Source organism: Heterodontus francisci, chromosome 11 (genome assembly GCF_036365525.1).
Source record: "Heterodontus francisci isolate sHetFra1 chromosome 11, sHetFra1.hap1, whole genome shotgun sequence".
In the NCBI taxonomy this organism is placed as follows: Eukaryota; Metazoa; Chordata; class Chondrichthyes; order Heterodontiformes; family Heterodontidae; genus Heterodontus; species Heterodontus francisci.
Window position 1 is genome coordinate 83,931,793 of NC_090381.1, and position 20,390 is coordinate 83,952,182.

General features: G+C 43.5%; 1 protein-coding gene across 3 annotated transcripts in view; it reads left to right on the plus strand.

The window, feature by feature from the left end:
• The first annotated feature begins 584 nt into the window (after window positions 1-584).
• The window catches only part of rnpepl1 (arginyl aminopeptidase like 1), a 67,991-nt gene continuing 48,185 nt past the window's right edge, over window positions 585-20,390 (plus strand). For all 3 annotated transcript variants that reach the window (XM_068042356.1, XM_068042357.1, XM_068042358.1), the window contains exons 1-2: window positions 585-1,291; window positions 16,983-17,123. In XM_068042356.1, the coding sequence (XP_067898457.1) occupies window positions 842-1,291; window positions 16,983-17,123 (591 nt within the window). In that variant the 5' untranslated portion in view covers window positions 585-841. The remainder of the gene's footprint in view (window positions 1,292-16,982; window positions 17,124-20,390) is intronic.

The window sequence follows — 20,390 nt, forward strand, 5'->3', positions numbered from 1 at the left end:
GCCACAGCTTCCACCAGCTGGAAAGACTGAAGCCTTTGTATTCAGCCCCACCACAAACTCCACACCTCAATGCCAACTCCATCCCCTTCCCTGGCCACTATCTCAGGTTGAACTAGACTGTTCACAACCTTGGAATCCTGTCAGTCTCAAGCTTAATTTCCAACCCCCAATCATGTACATCACAAAGACCACCTATTTCGATCTCCAACAGCCAGGCCTACCCTAGAAAATTATTTTTCAGGAGAATACATTTTCTGAAAACCTGCGGCTTGTTACTCTCAATTTCTCCGCGTGAGGCAAACACTAAAGGCAGACACCTGTAACTGCCACCATCACAAATCATCAGCTCATCTTGAAACATTGCTGCCTGGAGTTATTCGTCCCAACAACCTTCAGTTCTACCCTGCATCTAATCTGACTGGTTCATAGAGACAAGCCCCAATTGCAATGAAACACTGCTGAGTGATGCTCTGAAAGACTGACTCTTGGCCAGATGTTGCTGTAGTTATGGTCCAGGTCCTGGCCTGTGCCCCTTGGCCTGCTCCCTCTCTAGCGCCCTCCAGTTGTTGCCCTGCTGGCTGCAGCCTCTCAGCCCCGAGCCTTTACTTCCTGTTTTGCCGGGGCTCGGGCTCTATTTTGTCCCTCAGAGCTGCTTCTTCTCTCTGGGTTGCTTTTGTCTCTCGGACCCCGGGATCTCATGGATTTCACGTAGTTGAGCTGATCGACGCCATCTTTTCAGCGATTATTTTTGCCCGAGTTTGGCTTTGGGTTTATTTTTATATCCTCTTCCCCCCCCCCCCCCCCCTTCCTTTGCTTTTTGTTTGTATTCTCTGGCTGGACCATGGCTGCTGCCTTCGAGCGGCCAACTTTCTGTTGCTGCCGAAAAGTTGTAACCGGCTCGAATAAAAGTGAGAGTTTGAATTCGCCCCGGGACTGTCCTATCGACATCGCCTCCGCCTCCAACTTTCAGCATTTTCAGATCCAGCATTTCCACCTGGAGCTGGACATTAACTTTCCGAGCCGGGAGATTGAGGCGGTGGAGGTGCTGGACTTGGTGTGTTTACAGCCCGACACCCAGAGCCTGGTCCTGGACTCGCACCAGTCGCTGCTGATCCGCTCCATCAACGCTAAATGTCTGTGTAACACGGGGGAAAACAGCTGGTCTCTCAGTCACCGGCTCGACCCTTTCACCGACTATGGCTCCTCGCTGGTGATAACTCTGCCAGCTGCCATCAAACCTCACAGGAACTTCCAGATCATCATCAGGTACACTACAGCGGATGGGCCGGCGGTAAGTCCTCAACCACAAGTTCCCAACTTCCTCAGGTGGAGATTTAAAGTCAGCTCCAAACCCCCGCCCACCTTCCCCAAAGTAGCTGGAGTCTGTCAGACTGCCTCCAGCTGAAGTTGCTTATCATTTATATTTCTCTGATGAATATATGGCATACTGTTTAACTGTGTGGTTAACAAATCGCAACCAAAAAGTACAAGAATTAGGACTGATTTTTTTTAATGGTGCCTTTTTAAAACTAATTTTGTATATCGGGCTAACCAGCTTGTACTTTGGAAAATTGCAGAAGGCTCCATGGCCCCTGTTCTACCTCTTTCTGCAGGTACTGAAACATGCCCGAAGCAGGATTCACTGAGTTGAGTGACTTGGCAGTTTGGGAACCCCAGTGTTCAGTTTTGTAGTGAGGCTGAAATTCTGAGCACCATCCGTTGCATCAACTGACTGACTTGAAAACAGAAAGAATAGAATACATGAATTTTCTTCCTTCCCAGCTGTAACATGACATTTGATCTTTAAAGGATTAAACCTATAAATTGCATTATGATGGAACTCTGCATGGGACACACTGTAGAAGGATGTCCATGATTTCATTAGTTCTGATTGTCATGAGCATGATGCATTAATATTTGTGAATAATGACAATTGATATGGTAAGTGGTTGTATAGTAACAAGTTCAAAACCCAGTGCCAGAGCGTGTGAATCAGATGCTGTAAATTCCTATCACACCTGTGGCAGCTCTCTTGAAAGAGTTATCTACTTTCCTCAGACTCTTTTAAAGTTTTCTTTTTCAGAACTTTATCCACTTCCATTCTAAAAGTTATGACGGTTTGTACTTCCACTGCTGTTTCTGGCATTCCACAGTCTAACTACCCTGCTATGTAAAACAACTTATAACTTCTCATTTTGGTCTTTTAGTGATGATCTTACATTTATGCCCTCTAATTACTGTCTCTCTTGGACTGTGGAAATTGTGTTTTTTTTTTACTTACTTTGTCAAAACTTCTCTTACTTTTAATACCATGACTGAATCCTCTTAACCTTCCCTATTCTAGTGGAAAGAGCCCTGGTTCCTTTAGTTTTGCAGCCTTAATATCATCATAGTAAATCCCGTTTGTACTGTGTCCAAGGCTTGGACATCTGTTCTAAAGCAAGGTGCCCAGAACTTGGCAGTTATAACTATGGCTTAACCAATGATTTATATAAGTTTAGCATTACCTCTTTTGTACTGTATACTTAATTTATAAAACCTAGCATCACAAAGGAATTTTTTAAACAACTTTATCAACTTGTCATACTTTTAAAGATCTGAACCTGGGTAACTTCTTAATTTGCAAGCCCTTTGACTACTTTTGTCCCTGTTGAAGATGAACTTACATATTGAACTAACAATTTAAGTTAAAGTATAATAAATGTGCATTTTTATAAAATCCCTAATGAGTATAGCAACTTTTCACGCCACACATTCCCTCTTTCCGAACACTAACTTTGTCCTTTGATTTTCCTTTTCTTCCTTATGTGAACTGGGGATCAATGCGAGCTTTTGCCTTAAATAAAGCATTTTTGTTGGTATTTTTTCCAAATGGAGTTAGCCCCTTTGGTATGGAATATGGTGGACAGGAAGTCTGCTTTTAGAACTAGCCCAAGAGGCTAGTTGCTGGGGGGCATAATTTACCATACTACCTAGTTTTCTCTACCTGTGTCAGGATACCTCATGGACTCTCCTGTCCATCCCAAGACAAATTTATGTTATTCTGTTCAGCAGCAACATATTGTCCCAGACTGAAAACTTTCTTAATTGTCTCTTACCTAGCAAGAAAATGACAAGTTTGATATTAAAAATAAAATGAAACCTAAAGGACCAGAACCACTATTCCTTGATATATATGCAATTGCGTGTGCAATTTGGCTGCTGCTCTGGTTCAGACGGAGCTCATTACTTCCATCCCACAAAACTGCTGACTACCTAACTCCGCTTCTTAGCTTCCCTACTGGCACACCCAGCCCAGTCAACCCTACAAAGTCCTCCTCACCCAATATCTGGGAATGTGCCAAAATGGGGAGAGCTGTCCCACAGACTAGTAAGCAACAGCCCAATATCGTCATACTCACAGAATCATACCTTTCAACCAATGTCCCCGACGCCTCCATCATCATCCCTGAGTATGTCCTGTCCCAACTGCAGGACAGCCCCACCAGAGGTGACGGTGATACAGTGCTATACTTGCTAATAAAGCCCTTGCCATCCATGAGCTTATTGTGGACGATCACATTGACATTTTGGCCTTGACAAAGACATAGCTGAGGGGTGATGACACCTTTCCCCTTAATGAAGCCTCCCCACGTGGCTATACCTTCCACACTTGCCTCACTCAAACCATCGCAGTGGTGGTGTGGCCTTGATCTTAAAATTGCGCCTTAGTTTGTCCCCCTACTCTTCTGGCAACTTCTCCTCTTCGGAGTATCTTACCTTTTTACACCCCTCATTTAAAACACTTGTTCTGCACCACCCGTCCAAAGGTCATTCCAGATTTCATCCTGCCATATCTTCTCTGTTTCCTCCCTCTGCCTTTGCACTGCAACTTCTCATTCAACCTCCATCTCAGCTCCTCTTGTTGTCTCTTCTATGAGTTTATTGCCCTCCTTTCCTGCCTAAATCTTTCCCTCCATATAAACTCTCCTATCCATTACCCCTATCATTTGTATCACCAATAAGGCAACGTTTGATCATTTCCTTGAATCACTCTCGACCCACATTCCCCTCCCCCCTCCCAAGCTGACTTCTTCCTGTATCTGACCCTGAAATCTCTCCCCCAAGTCAAATTCTCAATCATCTAACCTTTGGCCTTTAATTCATCATCACTTCTCGACAGCAATTGATTTACAAAATCACATGCTCTCCTCCACCTTTGATACCATTGTCTCACTAGAACTTTCCCACCCTAATTGTTCCCCCAGTATACTCCTCATTTCCATCGCCTTAAGTCCTCGGGAAGCAGACTTGAACATCTTTGGTGAGTAACTGGTTTAACCATTCATATCCACATCTGGCTCAACCATTTAAAACATATTGGGCTATACTTTACATCACTAAAACCGCTCAATATTAAAAGATCATCCAGGAAGGCGTCTGTTCTCCACTGCTAATTGTTTTCTTAAATCACTGTTCCCTGCCACCTCCAGCCTCAGCTCCAATAACAGATGCGATGAGCTCATAGACTTTTTTGTCACAAAGATTGAGACCATCTGGTCAGCTGCATCTGCTATTGCCCTCACTTCCTCTAGCCCACTGGGCCTAAATTCCTCTAAGGTTCCTCCCTGTCCTCACCCTGCATTCACATCTTTCTCTAGTTTCTCTCCTGTCTCCCCTCATGCCCTCTCATCTTGTCCATGAAACTCAACTCTTGTTCTCTAGATCCTATTCCGACTGTGGCGGCACAGTGGCGCAGTGGTTAGCACCGCAGCCTCACAGCTCCAGGGACCCGGGTTCGATTCTGGGTACTGCCTGTGCGGAGTTTGCAAGTTCTCCCTGTGTCTGCGTGGGTTTCCTCCGGGTGCTCCGGTTTCCTCCCACATGCCAAAGACTTGCAGGTTGATAGGTTAATTGGCCATTATAAATTGCCCCTAGTATAGGTAGGTGGTAGGGAAATATATAGGGACAGGTGGGGATGTGATAGGAATATGGGATTAGTGTAGGATTAGTATAAATGGGTGGTTGATGGTCGGCACAGACTCGGTGGGCCGAAGGGCCTGTTTCAGTGCTGTATCTCTAAACTAAAACTAAACTAAAGTGCTGACCACTCACTTTCTCTCCCTGGCTCCTTTGTTAGCTGACAAAAGAAGGGGCAGTACTGGACCTAATCCTAGGGAATGAATTCGGTCAGTGGGGGTGCATTTCGGGGATAGTGACCATAACTCTGTAAGATTTAAGGTAGTTATGGAAAAGGACAAAGATGGACTGGAAATAAAGGTACTGAATTGGGGAAAGGCCGATTTCAATATGATAAAACAGGATCTGGCCAAAGTGGACTGGGAGCAGCTACTTGTAGGAAAGTCTACATCAGACCAGTGGGAGTCATTCAAAGAGGAAATAGTGAGAGTTCAGAGCCTACATATATCTGTTAAGGTGAAGGGTAGGACCAGCAAGTCCAGGGAACCCTAGATGTCAAGGGATATAGAGGATTGGATCAGGAAAAAAAAGGAGGCTTATGGCAGATTCAGAATGCTGAAAACAGCGGAGGCACAAGAGGAGTATAGAAAGTGTAGGGGAGTATTTAAAAAAATAATTAGGAGAGCAAAGAGGGGACATGAAAAAACACTGGCGGGCAAGATAAAGGAAAATCCTAAGGCGTTTTATAAGTATATTAAGGGCAAAAGGATAACCAGGGAAAGAGTAGAGCCCATTAGGGACCAAAGTGGCAATCTGTGAGCCGGAGGACAAAGGTGAGGTTTTAAATTATTACTTTTCATCTGTGTTCACTATGGAGAAGGACGATGTAGGTATAGAGATCAGGGAGGGGGATTGTGACATACTTGAACATATTAGCATTGAAAGGGAGAAAGTATTAGCTGTTTTAGCGGGCTTAAAAGTGGATAAATCCCCAGGCCCAGATGAGATGTATCCTTGGCTGTTTTGTGAGGCAAGGGAGAAGATTGCAGGAGCTCTGACACAAATTTTCAAATCCTGTCTGGCCACAGGAGAGGTACCAGAGGGCTGGAGGACAGTGAATGTGGTACCATTATTCAAGAAGGGTATCAGGGATAAACCAGGTAATTACAGGCCGGTGAGTCTCACATCAGTGGTTGGGAAACTATTGGAAAAAATTCTGAGGGACAGGATTAATCTCCACTTGGAGAGGCAGGGATTAATCAGGGATAGTCAGCATGGCTTTGTCAGAGGGAGATCGTGTCTAACTGACGATTGAATTTTTCAAGGCGGTGACTAAATGTGTAGATGAGGGTAAAGCAGTCGGTGCAGTCTATATGGACTTCAATAAAGCTTTTGATAAGGTCCCGCCTGGGAGATTGGTTAAGAAAGTAAAGGCCCATGGGATCCAGGGCAATTTGGCAAATTGGATCCAAAATTGGCTTAGTGGCAGGAGGCTGAGGGTGATGGTCGAGGGTTGTTTTTGCGAGTGGAAGCCTGTGACCAGTGGTGTACCACAGGGATCGCTACTGGGTCCCTTGCTGTCTGTAGTGTACATTAATGATTTAGACGTGAATACAGGAGGTATGATCAGTAAGTTCGCAGATGACAGGAAAATTGGTGGTGTCGTATATAGTGAGGAGGAAAGCCTTACAGGACGTTATAGATGGGCTGGTAAGATGGGCAGAGCTGTGGCAAATGGAATTTAATCCTGAGAAGTGTGAGGTGATGCATTTTGGGAGGACTAACAAGGAAAGGGAATATACAATGGATGGTAGGACCCTAAGAAGTACAGAGGGTCAGAGGGACCTTGGTGTACTTGTCCATAGATCACTGAAGGCAGCAGCACAGGTAGATAAGGTGGTTAGGAAGGCATATGGGATACTCGCCTTTATTAGCCGAGGCATAGACTATAAGAGCAGGGAGGTTATGATGGAGCTGTATAAAACGCTAGTTAGGCCACAGCTGGAGTACTGTGTACAGTTCTGGTTGTCACACTATAGGAAAGATGTGATTGCACTGGAGAGGGTGCAGAGGAGATTCACCAGGATGTTGCCTGGGCTGGAGCATTTCAGCCATGAAGAGAGACTGAAAAGGCTAGGGTTGTTTTTCTTAGAGCAGAGACGGCTGAGGGGAGATATGATTGAGGTATACAAAATTATGAGGGACATTCGATAGGAAGAAACTTTTTCCGTTTGCGGAGGGGTCAATAACCAGGGGGCGTAGATTTAAGGTAAGGGGCAGGAGTTTTATAGGGGATTTGAGGTAAAAGTTTTTCACCCAGAGGGTGGTTAGAATCTGGAATGCACTGCCTGAAGGGGTGGTAGAGGCAGGAACCCTCACAACATTTAAGAAGTATTTAGATGAGCACTTGAAATGCCATAGCATTACAAAGGCTACGGACCAAGTGCTGGTAAATGGGATTAGAATAGTTAGGTGTTTGATGGCTGGCATGGACACGATGGGCTGAAGGGCCTGTTTCTGTGCTGTATAACTCTATGACATTATTAACAGATTCTCTCTCCTCAGGTACTGTTCCCCTCTCCTTCAAATCTACCATCATCAACCCTCTCCTCAAAAAAAAACCCTTGACCCCTCTGTCCTAGCAAATCTCCACCCTATCTCAAACCTCCCTTTCCTTTCCAAAGTCCTTGAACGTGTTGTCGCCTCCCAAATTCGTGCCCATGTCTCTTGGAGCTGCTTTTTTGAATCCCCCCCCATCATGTTTCCGTCCCTGTTATAATATTGAATCAGCTCTTATTAAAGTCACAAATAACATCCTGGTTGACTGTGACAAAACTTTCTCCCCTCGTCTTCCTCAACAAGGTTGATCATGAAATTCTGTTCCAGTTCCTCTCCATTATTGTCTGGCTGGGTGGGACTGCACTTGTCTAGTTTCATTTTTATCTATCCTGTTGTAGCCAGGGAATCACCTGCAGTGGCTTCACTTCTTGCTTCTGCACTGTTAGTCCGGTGTCCCTCAAGGATCTATCCTTGGTACCCCCTCGGCAACATCGTCCGAAATCACAGTGTCAGTTTCCACATGTACTGTGACAATACCCAGCTCTACCTTTCCACTACCTCCTTTGACCCCACCTCTGCCCCTAAATTATCTGACTGCTTGTCCGACACCTGGTATTGGATGAGCAGAAATTTTTTCCAAGTAAATGTTGGGAAGATGGAAGGGATTGTCTTTGGTCACTGTCACATACTCTGTTCCCTTGCCACCGACTCCATCCCTCTCCCTGGCAACTGTCTGAGTCTGAACCAGACTGTTAGCAACCTTGTTGTTACATTTGACCCCAAGATGAGCTTCCTCTCACACATCCGCACCATCACCAAGGCTGCCTATTTCCAGTTCTGTAACTTCGCCTAACTTCAATCTTGCCTCAGCTCACCTGCTATTGAAAACCCTCAACCATGCCTTTGTTACCGACCTTCCCAGCCCCAGCCCCCAGACAAAATGGCAGGGGGCCCAGGCAGCATGGGAAATGGCGCCCCCTTCCCATTTGTTTGCTGCCCCTCTCGCCTCCTGCCTGTCTCCAAGGGTAGAACAGAATTTTGCCTTGTATCACTGTTTCTTCATTGTCACTGGGTCAAAATTCTTGACTCCCTCCCGAACAGCACCGTGGAAGCACCTTCAAGGCACAGACTGTAGCAGTTCCAGAGGCAGCGCGCCACCTCCTTCTCGAGAAATTAGAGATGGGCAATAAATGCTGGCCTTGCCTGTGATGCCCACATCCCTTGAATGAATTTTTTTTAAAAAGCTCCCATGTTAGCCAACGTAGTTCTCAAGCACTGTCCACCCAGCTTTCCAAACAATTGTCATCAACCCCACATCAAAAAGGCAACCTCAACCTTTCTGTCCTTGTAAATTACCACTCCATCTCTAACCTCCCTTTCTTCAAAGTTCTTGAATGTGTTGTTGCCTCCTGCCTCCTAATTCTGTGCCCAACTTGTTTGTCACTCCACATCTGAATCTCTCCAATCAGGTTTCTACCCCTACAATGACATTGAAATATTCCTAATCACAGTCATATAAGAGGAGGAGTAGGCCAAGCAGCCCCTGAAACCTGTTCCACAGTTAAATCATATCACGGCTTATCTCTACCTGATCTCCAGTTACCCACCTTTAATCATATATGTTGATAACCTAACCTAAAAAGCATCGATCTCAGCCTTCGAAGACTTCAATTTTCCTAGCATCCACAGGCCTTTAGGGAGAGAATTCCAGGTTTCCACTACTCTTTGTGTAAATAAGAACTTCTTGATTTCACGCCTGAATGATCTATCTCTAACTTTAAGATCATGTTCCTTGTTCTTGATTTCTCCCACCAGTGGAAGTAGCTTCTCCATATCTACCCTATCTAATGCTTTTAGTGTTTTAAACACCTCGATCAGATCACCCCTGAATCTCCTAAATCCAGAAGAATGCAAGGCAAGTATATGCAACCTGTCTTTAGAGTTTAATCCCTTGTATCATTCTAGGGAATCTGCACTGTACCGCTTCCAAGGCTGACATATTCTATACTGATGATTATATTAAACCCATTTATTGCTATTTGTGCCACTAGTTTATTTAGTTTAAGGCATTAAATAAATACATTTTTTTTAATATATTAAAACCATCAACACTATTTGTCACATTTCAGCCCTCTCATTAATAAGCAATCAAAAAATTCCATTTATAATTCTGGATCATGACACGCATTTATATGAGATGTTCACATGGTTCCACTCTTACCTATCCAGTTGAGGCCAGAGAATCTTAAACAATGGCTTCTCTTCCCGCCACGTTACCTCTGGAGTCCCCCAAGGATCTCCTTGGTCCCCTCCTTTTCGCAACTACATGCTGCAACTTGGCGACATAATCCGAAGACGCATTCCAGGTTCCACATGCACATTGTTGATATCCAGTTTGCAACCTCTGCATCCTGTTTGACACTGAGCTGAGCTTCCAACCCCTCCATCACAAAGACTGCATACCTCTACTCTGTAATATTGCTCTTCCTAGCCCCTGCCTCAGCCTATTAGCTGCTGAAAGCCTCATTCATGCTTTTGTCACTCTGGACTCGATTATTCTCGTGCTCTCCTGGCTGGTCTCAAATCTTCCATCTTCCAAATATTTGAACTCCTCCAGAACTCTGCTGCCCATATCCTAAGTCCTATTCACCTATCACTCTTATGGTTGCTGTCCTACATTGACTCCCAGTCTATCAATACCTTAATTTTAAAATTGTCATCCTCATGTTCAAATCCCTCCATGGCCTCATCACTTCCTATCTCTGCAAACTTATCCAGCCCTCCAACCCTCAGAGAACTGTACATTCCTACAACTCTTGCCTCATGCATTCCCTACTTCCTTCGCCCCACCATTGGTGGCTGTACCTTCAGTTGTCTAGGCTCTTAGCTCTGGAATTCCCTCCCCAAACCTCTCTGTCTCTCTACCTCTCCTTAATATGCCACTTAAACCCGACCTCATTGATCAAGCATTTTCTCACCTATCCTAATATTTCCTTTAGCTTGGTGTCAATATTTCTCTGTAGACATCTGTGAAGTATCTTTGGAAGTTTTATTGCATTTAAGGTGATTTATAAATGCAAGTTGTCACCTGATTACACACTGGATTCATGTTGTGGCTCTAGTGTTTTATTTGGGGTGGATGGTGAAGTACAGAAGCCATGCAGAGCAGGAAGATCTGAGGTTTGCTCCATGATCAGGTGAGTAAATGGAGTTGAGGTACAGATCACGCATTATCTAACTGAATGATGGAACAGGCTCAAGGGGCTGAATGGCTTACTCCTGTTCCTATGTTCCCCCCGCATTCTTTTGAACACAGGAAATGAGCGTCATCATAGGTTTGGAATGGAGTTTAATGACAATTATTTAAATTTTTATGCAGAAGTCCCATATTGTTTAAACGTGTGGTCTATTAATTCTTTTGTGCTATTGCTCATCACATGTTTGGTATTTGACTCTTGATACTACTCAAGCCACCATGAATTTGAACAGAGGCCACAGAATTTATATGGTGATATCAGAACAATTAAACATTGGGAGCAACATACCCTTTAAATTTTTTTTTAGTAATGCACAGCTGATTTGTTTAAGTGCACAGGCCCTTTACATTTTTTTGCATGGCTGGGCATGCACGGTAACTTAAAAGGGGCTGACTTGCGCTCGGCCTGCATGGGAACTTTTGGGTTGCGCGATCGTGGAACTCAGATGGAGCATTGAAGGGAGTTCTCAGTGATTTTTTCATCCTTTTGTGTGGAATTAGGGAAAAGGGATCCCTGCAGGTTGTGGAAAGAAAGTTTCAGTACAATTATATTCTGATTGAGCCTTAATCAATTTGGTTTGGTTTGATCTAAGCATTTCCTGCAAGTGATGATGGATACTGTGGAAATTTCTGGAGTTGCACAGTCTACTACTGAGTTCATTCATCAGAAATGCAGGTTTCTTGTAACTTTTCAGGGACAAAAAAGTTACAAAGGATTGTGAGAACGTAGTAAAACCAATAAATTCTGGCAGCTGTCGAATAATATGGCAAGAGTATGGCCATCAAAACTAAATGGAACTAGGCCCATTTGATCAACTAGAAATTTGGTCGCGCTTGACATCTTTTTGTTTTACCTATATTATTTTTTTTACAATTTGAGAGGTTGCTTTCTTAAAAAGAATTGAAGAAACATGATTATTCACTTAAATTTATTTCACAGTTTACAGTAATTTTATACTGTTACGTTAATGATGAAAAGCACTCGGACACAATCCTTGCTGCGGTTGTCTCCAGCACTCCTGTTATGTACGTGCAGAAAGCATCTTGTTGGACAGTATTTTGAAGAGGAAGCTGGTATCATCATCATTGTAGACTTGTGATAAAGACAGATTTTTCTTTATTTTAGTTATTTTCTTGAGTTTTTCCTTGAAGTAGTCCACGATGTCAAAATCAGGCAACAGCTTCTCTCTGCATGAAGACAATTGCCTGACATTGTAATACTCTCTCCATTTATTCAGCCAACATGAAATTCTTTTCAATGCTGGGCCTGCGTTCAATGTCTTGTTAAGCTCCAATGGTTTCTCCTATATAACAGAACCACTAATGGGCATATTGCTTTGTGCTGTCTACTGTAGGTAGAGCTCTTTATCCAGCTTTGCATTTTGAGCAAGCACTCACAGTTCCCTCATGACATAATATGAGGCAACTTTACTAGACCTTTCCTCTACCTTGGTGCAGTTCTGCTTTAAAGCTGAACTATTATGCTGTTCAGTACCCACTTAGGGCCTTCTTTTGTGATTCACGCTCTTGAGCCCCTTGCCCTTTGCCAGACGCACCCACCCAACCATCCTCATCTGCACACATACTGTGCCCCTTTTATATTGTAAGTCTCATTGAGTGACTTTTTATATTTTTGGGGTCTCATTTTCAGTGTTCACTTTTATTTTATATTTTATTTGTGTGCAAAACTGAGTCCACCAAAGCCTTTAGTTTCATCTCAAATAATACTGGTTTTCTCCTCTTGGATGATGGCCACAGATTTCTGAAATGAAAAGAATATACGTGCCATTCTGTTGCCCAGGAGGTAAACTTCAGAATGAGGTAGTGTGTGACACATAGGGCAGGGAGTGATCGGGGATACTATGGTGGGGGGTGTGGGGGCAGAGAGAAAAAAGCCACTAGGGTCACTGAGGTACATTAGGGTTTGGTAGAACTCAGGCCAGCAATTTTGCAGAGAATTTTTAAACGCTTAACTTGTCTGAGATGACCATCAGTTGTTTTTAATATGAAAATCTGCAGCAAGAAGTGGCCATTCAGCCCATCAGTTATGCTGCCTCCAGATAATTCGTTGATTGTTGGCTTGACCTGCCTCAGCTCATTTGCTGCTGAAATCCCTATGCCTGCCTTTATATACTTCTAGATTCAACTGTTCCAAAGCAGTCCTGACCGGACTTCCACCTTTCACCTGCCATAAACTTGGGCTCATCCAAAAATCTACTGTCCGTATCCTAACTTGCAATAAGGTCCATTCACCAATCATGCCTGTGCTCGCTGACCTATGTTGGCTCCAAATCTGGCACCACCTTAATTTTAAAATTCTTATCCTTGTTTTCAAATCCCTCCATGGCCTCACCTTCCCAATCTCTGTAATCTCCTCCAACTCTACAGCCCTCTGAGATCTCTGTAATCCTCTAATTCTGGCATCACACATGCCCAAATTTAATTGCACCACCACTGGTGGCCGTACCTTCAGCTGCCTAGGCCTTAAATTCTGAAATTCCCTTCCCAGACCTCTCCATCTGTGTACCTCTTTCTCTTCATTTTAATATTCTTCTTAAAGCTTTGACCAACCTTTTTGGCCACCTGCTCTAATATTTCCTTATGTGGCTCTGTGTCAGCTTTCAAAGAACAAAGAAAAGAACAAAGAAAATTACAGCACAGGAACAGGCCCTCCGGCCCTCCAAGCCAGCGCCGATCCAGATCCTCTATCTAAACCTGTCCCCTATTTTCTAAGGGTCTGTATCTCTTTGCTTCCTGCCCATTCATGTATCTGTCTAGATACATCTTAAAAGACGCTATCGTGCCCGTGTCTACCACCCCCGCTGGCAACGCGTTCCAGGCACCCACCACCCTCTGCGTAAAGAACTTTCCACGCATATCCCCCCGAAACTTTTCCCCTCTCACTTTGAACTCGTGACCCCTCGTAATTGAATCCCCCACTCTGGGAAAAAGCTTCTTGCTATCCACCCTGTCTATACCTCTCATGATTTTGTACACCTCAATCAGGTCCCCCCTCAACCTCCGTCTTTCTAATGAAAATAATCCTAATCTACTCAACCTCTCTTCATAGCTAGCGCCCTCCATACCAGGCAACATCCTGGTGAACCTCCTCTGCACCCTCTCCAAAGCATCTACATCCTTTTGGTAATGTGGCGACCAGAACTGCACGCAGTATTCCAAATGTGGCCGAACCAAAGTCTTATACAACTGTAACATGACCTGCCAACCCTTGTACTCAATAACCCGTCCGATGAAGGAAAGCATGCCGTATGCCTTCTTGACCACTCTATTGACCTGCGTTGCCACCTTCAGGGAACAATGGACCTGAACACCCAAATCTCTCTGTACATCAATTTTCCCCAGGACTTTTCCATTTATTGTATAGTTCACTCTTGAATTGGATCTTCCAAAATGCATCACCTCGCATTTGCCCGGATTGAATTCCATCTGCCATTTCTCTGCCCAACTCTCCAATCTATCTATATTCTGCTGTATTCTCTGTCAGTCCCCTTCACTATCTGCTACTCCACCAATCTTAGTGTCGTCTGCAAACTTGCTAATCAGACCACCTATACTTTCCTCCAAATCATTTATGTATATCACAAACAACAGTGGTCCCAGCATGGATCCCTGTGGAACACCACTGGTCACACGTCTCCATTTTGAGAAACTCCCTTCCGCTGCTAGTCTCTGTCTCCTGTTGCCCAGCCAGTTCTTTATCCATCCAGCTAGTACACCCTGGACCCCATGCGACTTCACTTTCTCCATCAACCTACCATGGGGAACCTTATCAAATGCCTTACTGAAGTCCATGTATATGACATCCACAGCCCTTCCCTCATCAATCAACTTTGTCACTTCCTCAAAGAATTCTATTAAGTTGGTAAGACATGACCTTCCCTGCGCAAAACCATGTTGCCTATCACTGATAAGCCCATTTTCTTCCAAATGGGAATAGATCCTATCCCTCAGTATCTTCTCCAGCAGCTTCCCTACCACTGACGTCAGGCTTACCGGTCTATAATTACCTGCATTATCCCTGCTACCCTTCTTAAACAAGGGGACAACATTAGCAATTCTCCAGTCCTCCGGGACCTCACCCGTGTTTAAGGATGCTGCAAAGATATCTGTTAAGGCACCAGCTATTTCCTCTCTTGCTTCCCTCAGTAACCTGGGATAGATCCCATCCGGACCTGGGGACTTGTCCACCTTAATGCCTTTTAGAATACCCAACACTTCCTCCCTCCTTATGCTGACTTGACCTAGAGTAATCAAACATCTGTCCCTAACCTCAACATCCGTCATGTCCCTCTCCTCGGTGAATACCGATGCAAAGTACTCGTTTAGAATCTCACCCATTTTCTCTGACACCACGCATAATTTTCCTCCTTTGTCCTTGAGTGGGCCAATCCTTTCTCTAGTTACCCTCTTGCTCCTTATATATGAATAAAAGGCTTTGGGATTTTCCTTAACCCTGTTTGCTAAAGATATTTCATGACCCCTTTTAGCCCTCTTAATTCCTCGTTTCAGATTGGTCCTACGGTCCTACATTCCCGATATTCTTCCAAAGCTTCGTCTTTCTTCAGCCGCCTAGACTTTATGTATGCTTCCTTTTTCCTCTTAGCTAGTTTCACAATTTCACCTGTCATCCATGGTTCCCTAATCTTGCCATTTCTATCCCTCATTTTCACAGGAACATGTCTCTCCTGCACGCTAATCAACCTCTCTTTAAAAGCCTCCCATATCAAATGTGGATTTATCTTCAAACAGCTGCTCCCAATCTACATTCCCCAGCTCCTGCCGAATTTTGGTATAATTGGCCTTCCCCCAATTTAGCACTCTTCCTTTCGGACCACTCTCGTCTTTGTCCATGAGTATTCTAAAACTTACGGAATTGTGATCACTATTCCCAAAGTAGTCCCCTACTGAAACTTCAACCACCTGGCCGGGCTCATTCCCCAACACCAGGTCCAGTATGGCCCCTTCCCGAGTTGGACTATTTACATACTGCTCTAGAAAACCCTCCTGGATGCTCCTTACAAATTCTGCTCCATCTAGACCTCTAACACTAAGTGAATCCCAGTCAATGTTGGGAAAATTAAAATCTCCTATCACCACCACCCTGTTGCTCCCTCATCTTTCCATAATCTGTTTACATATTTGTACTTCTATCTCACGCTCGCTCTTGGGAGGCCTGTAGTACAGCCCCAACATTGTTACTACACCCTTCCTATTTCTGAGTTCTGCCCATATTGCCTCACTGCTCGAGTCCTCCATAGTGCCCTCCTTCAGCACAGCTGTGATATCCTCTTTGACCAGTAATGCAACTCCTCCACCCCTTTTACCTCCCTCTCTATCCTGCCTGAAGCATCGATATCCTGGGATATTTAGTTGCCAATCGTGCCCTTCCCTCAACCAAGTCTGATCTGATAGCGCTGCTGTGAGGTGTCTTGGGATGCTTTACTACATTGAAGATGCTATAAAAATGCAAGTTGTTGTTGGTTATAAAACTGTTTGGATAAATGGTATAAAACCTAATGAGTAACATTGAATGTTAATAGACTTGACACAATTTTTAAGACTAGAAAATGGTTTATGTGGTATGAAGTTGTCTTTTTAATTTGTAAACATGATACAAATCTGATTTTAACCCATCAGGGAAATTCCTGTTTTCCCTTGGGCCAATTCGTTATGTATGTTTTATCAGCTCAGTTTTTCCAGCATGTCATACAGCTGAGGTTTGCACGTCTGCTGCTGAAGTGGCACTCCCAGTGTCACATAGATTATTAATCATATACATCAGCATTCCATGCTGGTTGTTTTGTATATGCTCAAAATGAGGTGAAGAGTGAGGTCACCTTAGACAAGAAGCAACAGTACCAAACCTTTTTTAATAGATGTATAGGCTCTAAATTGTTACTGCTGCTGTCTTCCGAAGCAACATGTATGTTTGCTGCGTCAATTGAAATATTTCTACTGGTTGATTAATGATGTGATAGAATGCATAAGGACAAAGAAACTGTAAGATGCAGCACACAAGCAGAAAGGCACCATGTCTTTCAATAGCAGCAATAACGTTGACATAAAATGATGGCTTCTGAGTCTAACTCTTCAAATAGCACCAACTGAAGACTGATTGTAGTAAGATTTAAAAATCATAACCGAGATTAAGACTGATCTTCCAACCTCACTGCAAGCAATTCTCACCAAAAAAAAAAATGTAATTCAAAGTACTCTGACTGAAATCTTTTGTTTCTTTCACGCTCAGATTTGGTGGCTGGATCCAGAATTAACAAGTGGAAATTCCAAACCGTTCCTTTTTACACATGGTCACTCGGTGTGTAACAGATCCTTCTTTCCCTGCTTTGATACACCTGCTGTCAAGAGTACTTACTCTGCTACAGTCATGGTAGGAAAGTTGCTTTTGAAATCACTTCAGTTGATGTTACATGCTGTTTTGTGTGAATAAGTAAAACCATTGATGATGCTGTAGGGGTTCAGGTTGATAACAGATAAATTTGTTTATCATTTGACAGTTTGCAGCTGGACTCTGTAAAGAGAACTCTACCTTGTTTAAAACTGGTTAAATACCCTACTTTGTTCACAACCATCATATAGTTTGAACCACTTGCAATGGTATATAGGGTAGTCCAGCTGCTAAGGCTGTGATTTTTCTTCAGCACATGGGTTGCATCTTCTTTCTGAATGAAGGGCATTCTTGATCTGGTGATGCTGCTGTTAACTGCTTGTTTTCTGTTCTGTATCTGTGCTTCGTAGCATTCTACAGAAGTTCTGTTTGATATTTGTGATAATTTTATGGTAATTTTGTAGCCTCACTACAGAATCTACAGTTAACAGGACCGACACTTTATCAAAAGCACAGTTCACAAAACTGAGGGAGTTGCATTGATATTGCTACATTTTATTTTAATACAACTGTACTGTCCCTCACCAATACCAATGATTAAAAATGCCAGGCAGAGAACAATCTGTGATTGTAAATGCCTAAAATTTACTATTCAAATTTGCTGTAGTGGACGAGAATTCAAGCTTCCCTTCGATGGGTTTGAAGCTATTCTGAAAGTTGAAAATGAAGTTTTTCCTACTTTTTAGGAAGGCAGTGCTGATATTATGTAAGGACCTGAATGTTTTTCAGTTTTCTTTAACCCTGCTGCTGGCTGAATATTTTAACCAGCAGTATTTATATAATCTTTAGCATAATAGAATAGCCCAAGGTGCTTTAAAAATGTGGGACAGATGTCAAGTAGTACTAAGAGAAAAGTTAATAGAGTTGGCAGATAATTATGGTCAAAGAGGGTGGTTTTGATATAGAAAGAGAAGTAACAAATGAAGAGATTTAAGGATAGAATTCCCGAGTGTGAGGCCAAGATGGATGAAGGTTCTGCCATTAGGGGTGGCAGGGGAAGATGAAGAAAAATGAAGTCCAAAATATGGAAAATGGATGGGCTATGCAATGGCATATAGGGCTGAATGAAGCTACAAAGGAATGGGAGGAGTGAAGTCATGGAAGACTTTGTAGATGAGAGTGATGATTTGAATTCAAAGTTGGGAGATGGAGATCTGCTGTAGTTTGTCGAAATCAGGGGTGATGAACAAGTAGAACTTGGTGCAAAATTGGATGTGGACAGTGGGGTTTTGGTTGAGTTGTAACTTATATAGGTTGGAGCTTGGGCGGCAAGCAAGAAGTGCAGTGGAATAATCAAGCCTGGAAGTGAGAAAGTTGTGTAGCAGGATTTTGGAAAAGTTTCAAATAGGTAGTCTTAATTATAGAAAAAATATGAGATTTGAAGCTCAAGTCAGGGCCAAACAGGACACCAAGATTGCACAATGTTAGACTTGAACAGAATGGCTTAAATCTTGCTGCATGTTGTGTTGGAGAAAGTTCTTGCTCATGGGTGCATGTTCATCAATTGTTACCCAACATATTCACAGGTGGAAAGAAGCTGCAATTGTGAGCTTGGAATACAGAGTAGAATTTCAGAATTTGCCAATGAAACCAAAGTTGGAGGTGTGGCAAACAATGAGGATGATATGAACCACCTGCAACAGGACATAGATCGGCTAGCAGAATGGGGAGACAAATGGCAGGTAGAATTTAATACTGACTAGTGTCAGGTGATGCATTTTGGCAAAAGGAGTAGGGAGCAGCAATATATATTTAATGGCACAGTTCTAAAGACTGCAGGAACCGAGGGACCTGGGAGTGCATGTGCATTGACCTTTGAAGGTGGCAGGGCATGTCGAGTGAGTGGTTAGTAAAGCATATGGAATCTTGGGCTTCACAAATAGAGGCATTGAGTACAAAAGCAGGGAGGTTATGCTGTACCTTTATAAAGCTCTGGTTAGGCCCCAACTGGAGTATTGTGTCCAGTTCTGGTCACCATACTTTAGGAAGGATGTGAAGGTCTTTGAAGAGGGTGCAGAGGAGATTTACCAGAATGGTTCCAGGGATGGGGATTTTAGTTACAAGGTTAGGTTGGAAAAGCTGGGCTTGTTCTCCTTGGAATAAAGGAGATTGAGGGAGATTTAATAGAGGTGTACAAGATTATGACAGGCTTAGATAAGTTAGACAAGGAAAAACTGTTCCCATTAACTAATGGTACAAGGACTAGGGGACACAGATTGAAAGTTTTAGGCAAAAGATGCAGGGGAGTATGAGGAAGCACTTTTTTACGCAGCGGGTGGTAATGACCTGGAACTTGCTGCCCGCAAGGCTGCTGGAAGTGGAGACAATCATGACTTCAAAAGAAAACTGGATGGCCACTTGAAGGAAATAAACTTGCAGGCTATGGGGATCCTGCGGGGGAGTGGGACTGACTGGATAGCTCCGTGGAGAGCTGGCATGGACACGATGGGCCAAATGGCTGCCTTCTGTGCCATATATGTCTCTATAAGTCTACTCTTATATAGATTATCTCAAAATTAACTCACGTTTTCAAGTAACAGGACAGGGAAAATATTAGCGTAGAATCTGCCTTCTACATTGTATTATATATTCATCCCCTCCAGTGATAACATTTTGACATTACGCACTGTTTGTGCCTTGCAGTTAAAACTTTTCAATATTGCTCTGCTTGTCCATGCCCTCCAGTCATGACGACATGACTGGGAAATATGCCAATAAGTACCAAGACCTCACAGCTGCTTTCTTGCCTGATTATGCGAAAGCCTTTGTTCACAGTACTTGTGCTGAGAGGTTGCCTTCACAGCTTTGGAGGCTACTTTTTTTTACAAGTTTGGAGGTTTGTATGTCTCCACTTTGGAGCTGTGACCTATCAAATCAGCATGGGTGCATTTTATGCTGTTTTACCTTGGACCTCAGATGAAGGCCAAGATGATCAGGAGCCGCAGGAGGAGCACCAGCAGCAGAAGCAGCAACCCCCCCGCTCCTCACAGATTTGCTGCTTCAGAGGAGAGAGGGGATGAGCAGAGAGGTGCAGCTTGCAGGAGTCCATACCCACAATACAGGCTGTAGAGGCAAAGGATAAGCTTCTTTAACATGTTTGAACATCAGTTGGAGGCTCAGGGTCTCATGTCAGGTGATGGCAGACATTTGCAGCCTGTTGCCAAATGGACCGAGCAGCCACACTTTATCAATATAATAAAAGCAAAATACTGCGGATTTGGAAATCTGAAATAAAAACAAGAAATGCTG